Genomic DNA, 6000 nt, shown 5'->3' on the forward strand with positions numbered 1-6000 from the left:
CCTGTAAAGCCTAAAGGTGCTCATAGGACTTTGGGCCCCTTAGCGCACCTAGGCTGCAAAAAAGTGACACATGTGGTATCGCTGTACTCAGGAGAAGTAGTATAATGTGTTTTGGGGTGTATTTTTACACATACCCATGTTGGGTGGGAGAAATATCTCTGTAAATGACAATTTTTTTGATTTTTTTTTTACACACAATTGTCCATTTACAGAGATATTTCTCCCGCCCAGCATGGGTATGTGTAAAAATACACCCCAAAACGCATTATACTACTTCTCCTGAGTACGGCGATATCACGTGTGAAACTTTTTTGCAGTCTAGGTGCACTAAGGGGCCCAAAGTCCTATGAGTACCTTTAGGATTTTACAGGTCATTTTGAGGCATTTGATTTCCAGACTACTCCTCACGGTTTAGGGCCCCTAAAATGCCAGGGCAGTATAGGAACCGCACAAGTGGGGTTAGAAAGACGACACCACAAAGTATTCCATTAGGAGTATGGTGAGTTCATAGATTTTATTTTTTGTCACAAGTTAGCGGAAATTGATTTTTAATTTTTTTTCACAAAGTGTCATTTTCCACTAACTTGTGACGAAAAATAAAATCTTCTATGAACTCATCATACACCTAACGGAATACCTTGGGGTGTCTTCTTTCTAAAATGGGGTCACTTGTGGGGTTCCTATACTGCCCTGGCATTTTATGGGCCCAAAACCGTGAGGAGTAGTCTGGAAACCAAATGCCTCAAAATGACTGTTCAGGGGTCTAAGCATCTGCAAATTTTGAGGACAGGTGGTCTATGAGGGGCCAAATTTTGTGGAACCGGTCATAAGCAGGGTGGCCTCTTAGATGACAGGATGTATTGACACTGAAGTGCAGGAAGCGCAGGATGTTCTCAAATCGTGACCTGGACATGGCAGTAGAGAACATGGGCATGTGATGTATTGGGTGCGTAGACCAATAAGACCGCAATACATTCTTTTTGACTAGACCCATGTTAAGGAGAAGGCCCAAAAAAATGTTAAGTTTGGAAACTTGGAGTGGTTTCCACCTGAAAAGGCTGGGCATGGTAGCTTCTCGGATTGGCGGTTGCGTATTGTGTGGCATAACGGTTGGTCTCAGCCACAATTAAGTCGTAGAGATCCACGGTGCAGAACAGATGAAAAAAAGTCTAGGGCCAATCCTAGATTATCTGTCTCCACCTGGACTCCAGACTGGGCGGTGAAAGGGGGCAGTACGGGTGCGACGGAACCAGGGGATTACCAATTGAGATTTGCCAGCACCTCTGGGAGACTATGGGTAGTATGGGACCGTTTTGCTGGTGGCTGCGACTCAGGTCTTAATGGACGTGTCACCAAACCAGTTGCTACTACCATGCTGGTGCTCGCCACTTCACCAGGGTCTACGGTAGTACTGGTGCTAGGTCCAGGAGATGCTATGCTGCTGGAGCATGCCTCACCAAGAAAACTCGGATCAGCGCTAGCACCACTCTGCTGCACTTGAGTCTGATCCTGCGGTCCAGTGACATGGGGTGTGGTACGCCTGGCTCTAGCTGGGACCTCATCCTCGTCATTGCTATCGGTCAGAGAGAGCCACTGCTGTTCACCGGTTCGTATTCTGACCCGGATGATTCGTCGGATGAGGCTTCCAAATCGCACTCACCCTACTGGGCCAGAATCTCAGCGGCCTCTTCAGCGGAATACCCCTTTTTGCCATGGTGGACTGCTAAATTTAGGGGGTATTCCTCTGAGACTACCCAGGAAAAAGAGCACCTACCTAGCAAAAAGGAGTACTTGTGAAGTAGAAAGCTGTGGTCACTGAGTTTTGAGTAAAAAAAAAAAAAATCAAAACTGAACAGCGCCACAGTTCTTGTACAGTGTTTTTTGCAGTGATCAGGAAAAAAAAATTCTGTCACTGTGGTGGGGCGGGTGAGGGTTTGGCCGGGTGATCAGAAGCCCGCAGGGGGCAGATTAGGGCATGATCTGATGGGTAGGAGTGCTAGGGGGTGACAGAAGGTGACTGATGGGTGTCTCAGGGGGTGATTAGAGGGGAGAATAGATGCAATCAATGCACTGGGGAGGTGATCAGAAGGGGGTCTGAGGGGGATCTGAGGGTTTGGCCGAGTGATCAGGAGCCCACACAGGGCAAATAAGGGCCTGATCTGATGGGTAGGTGTACTAGAGGGTGACAGGTGGTGACTGGAGGTGATTGATGGGTGTCTCAGGGTGTGATTCGAGGGGGGAATAGATGCAAGCAATGCACTGGCGAGGTGATCGGGGGGATCTGAGGGTGTGGGCGGGTGACTGGGTGCCCGCAAGGGGCAGATGAGGGTCTGATCTGATGGGTAGCAGTGACAGGGGGTTGATTGATGGGTGATCAGTGGGTGATTAGAGGGGAGAACAGATGTAAATAATGCACTGGGGAGGTGACAAGGGGGGGAGGGTCTGAGCACGATCTGAGGGTGTGGGCGGGTAATTGGATGCCCGCAAGGGGCAGGGTAGGGTCTGATCTGATGGGTGGCAGTGACAGGTGGTGATAGGGGGTGATTGATGGGTGATCGACAGGTGATCAGAGGGTGATTACAGGGGAAAATAGATGTATACAGTACACGGGGGGGGGGGTCTGGGGAGGATCTGAGGGTGTGGGGGGGAGGTGATCAGGAGCCCCCAGGCGGGACAGTTTAGGACCTAATCTAAAATATAGCGTTGACAGATAGTGACAGGGGGTGATTGATGGGTGATTAGGTCGGTGATTGGGTGCAAACAGTAGTCTGAGGGGCTGATCGAGGAGGGGGGGGGGTGTCTGAGGGGTGCTGAGGGCGATCAGGGGGGCAGGGGGACAGGATCAGTGTGTGTGTGTTTACATGCACAGCTGCCTCCTCACCTGGTGGTCCCTCGATCACTGGGACCACCAGGGGAGGAGGCAGCCTGTATAATACACTTTGTATACATTACAAAGTGTATTATACACTTTCTATGCGGCAGATCGGGGCTTAACAACCCGCCGGCGCTGCTAATTGGCCGGCGGTTGGGCGGAGCCTAATGCCAATCGGCGTTACGCGGTCCGGGTGGTGCCATCTTGCCGCTGCCTATTGGTAGTGGGCGGTCGGCAAGTGGTTAAATACACCACTATCAACGGTAAAGTAATTTGTGTGGGGGTGGGACTCTCAGGACAGTTAAAGGACAACTGAAGTGAGAGGGATATGGAGGCTGCAGTATTTCGTTCCTTTTAAGTAATGCCAGTTGTCTGGCTATCCTATTCATCCTCTGCCGTTAAAGCTCCGTACTCATCACCTGACGGGTCCAGCGATGTCCCCTTGAAGCCTCTTCCTGGCGCCAGGTATGCAGACATCATCAGAATATTTTATTTCGCCAAGCACGACTGGGCCGTGCCCGGAATTGGTTTTGGCAAGTACAGGGCAAGTGTGAAGAAAAAGAACAGGACATACAATACAACTACATGCAAGCATCAGCAATACAAAGATACAGTTCCAGCAATTGGTCGCCTTTGAACACATTTACATAGCAATATGCTTCCATGCGATCAGGTTTAGAGTTCAAGAGTTCAGGTAGTTAACGGCTGAGGGGAAGAAGCTGTTCCTGTGCCTTGTGGTCCTGGTGTAGATGGATGTGTTCAAAGGCGACCAATTGCTGGAACTGTATCTTTGTATTGCTGATGCTTGCATGTAGTTGTATTGCATGTGTTATTATGAAGGAAACTGAACCAGAACAGAAAGGGCCAGTGTGGGCTGAATCATAAAACAACATATTTTTCTTATAAAATCTTGATGGTATGAGTGACGAGGGGTGTGGCAGGGGTGTGGCTTAAGTGTCCCTCTTTCTTATCTCAAAATGTTAGGAGGTATGGTGCCACTGCTGAGGTATCTTTTAACTTTTTGTTCACTTCAGTTTTTTTTTCTCACTATTTTGTGAAGCCTCGGAGGCTACTAATATGCAGATTAGCCCATCAGCACATGAGAGTCAGACTTGAGCAGGGAAAAATCAGTTCTAATGATTACCCCCTATGCACTGTAAATATTGCTAAATTGCTGAAACTACCGTGTAATGATTAGCACTAAATTAGGCAAAATAATCCTGTCTAGAGGTCTGTATGTGTCCTCTGTACCGGGGGCCAATCACAGAGACAACTGCGGCTCCCATTCCACTGTGTACAGCCCCAGACGCTACAGTGTAGACATATATAACACCAATGCATGCTCTGTGCCTGTACCTCATATTTTACAATGATTGCTCTTCTCTGTTGTGTAGGTGACTGAGGACCACTTCAGAATGCTCTTGGACTACATGGGTGGTCTGAAAGGCAGTGCTCGTGAGACCACCATACAGAAGGCAGAGGCCTACATGAAGGAGAGTGACAGCAGTGAGACGCAGGAAGAGTCTGACTCTCAGAGGACAGCCAGAATTCGGGAAGTCTTACAGCTCCTGTCATAGCATTCTACACATTCTATTACAGACCGCCAATGATATGCTAAGAATTACAGCTGGTATGCAGATTTGATACAAAATAAAAGTAGTTTTGAAATCTGCACTTTGTTTGGCTGTATTTCAAGCTACAGATCATTTGGATTCTGCATGAAATACTTTCCAGCCAGAATTACTAGCATCTCATTGGACATCTCTAGACAACAGCTGACCTGTTTTATCTTTTCAGTATCTGTACAACTATGATTTATCATGTTAAATGTGAATTCATACTAATGCAGACCTATTATGCAAAGCTGAAAACCCTGGCAGTGTCTGGAACACAGTATATGGTTCTATAGGCTTTCTGCCTATTGTTTTATTCAATCACTTTCCAAACCTCTTGATAATAAGAACAAAGAGTGGGGACTTTACCCGAAATTTAAGTTGAATATGAATGAGGTGAGAGGTAAACAGCGCAGATAAAGAAACAAATGTGCAAACTACTTCCATGCTGCACCCTTGTCACCCCCACCTGCCACCACCTTCAGTCACATGTTTTTGCTAATCAGAATCTCCAACTTCTGGAGTCACATGACTGTTCCTGATTGACCCACCCACTAGCTAAATTTACTGAGGGCAATAAGCAAGCTGTAGTGCCCTGGCAAGCACATTTTAATCATCAAAAATCTATTCTATCACTTTGCTTCTATACACTTTTTATACGTGCTTCTATACACTTATTAGCATATTAACCTGATTGCTATTATAAGTGGTTTGTAGACGAAAAGTCACATTGCAAAATCGCAAACTCTATTGCATTACGTTTGCGTTTTGCAGTGTAAAGGAGCCTGTACAGTTTTGGGTTTGGTTGGGCTTTAGAAGCCGGTTGTCCAGTCATTTTAGAGCTGATTTTTCCCAGGTTAAAACAGTTAAGTGGTCAGATTATGAAAAGGGTGACTTCCACTGGCGACATTTAATACAGGGAACCCTTCAAAGTATATTCCCTTTTTTTAAATATATCTCCACTATATTTACACAGTTTTTTGTATTACTAAGAAAGCTATAATAAAAATGTTCATCTTGCTTTAGTTTCACTGTTTTATTTATTTTTAGGAATTGAGGTTTTGTCTATGTTTGCTATGTTTTCTGCTTTTTAAGATGTGATGTATATTATATACCGTATATACTTGCATATAAGCTGACCTGTGTATAAGCCGAGGTACCCCCTTTTCCCTCATAAACCAGGAAATTGATTGACTTGTGTATAAGCCCCCTCCCCAATATAGCCCCCTCCACAGTAGCCAGATGTTCCCCCAGTACAAGTCAGTCCCCCTCCCCAAAGCCAGACGTGTCCCAGGATCATACAGCTGTGTCTCAAGAAGCCACTAGATGGTGTGATAGATATGAGACACAGCGATTTGCACACAGGAAGAATCCCCGATCATTGCACCTCCAACGCGTTACTTGCTTGCTCTGCTCTACAAGCCAGGGGACACAGGTAGTCTTAAGCAGCACACTCTGCACCATGTTGCAGGGGATAGGGGCACGGACACAGCAGGGAACCAGCTGACAAGAGTA

The 6000-nt window shown here is 46.6% G+C and overlaps 1 protein-coding gene across 3 annotated transcripts in view; it reads left to right on the forward strand.

Moving 5' to 3' along the window:
- C7H7orf50 (chromosome 7 C7orf50 homolog) overlaps positions 1–5505 on the forward strand; it is a 553489-nt gene extending 547984 nt beyond the window's left edge. For all 3 annotated transcript variants that reach the window (XM_068244522.1, XM_068244519.1, XM_068244520.1), the window contains exon 7: positions 4267–5505. In XM_068244522.1, the coding sequence (XP_068100623.1) occupies positions 4267–4449 (183 nt within the window). In that variant the 3' untranslated portion in view covers positions 4450–5505. The remainder of the gene's footprint in view (positions 1–4266) is intronic.
- Positions 5506–6000: the final 495 nt, after the last annotated feature.

The sequence above is a fragment of the Hyperolius riggenbachi genome, chromosome 7 (genome assembly GCF_040937935.1).
Source record: "Hyperolius riggenbachi isolate aHypRig1 chromosome 7, aHypRig1.pri, whole genome shotgun sequence".
Taxonomy (NCBI): Eukaryota; Metazoa; Chordata; class Amphibia; order Anura; family Hyperoliidae; genus Hyperolius; species Hyperolius riggenbachi.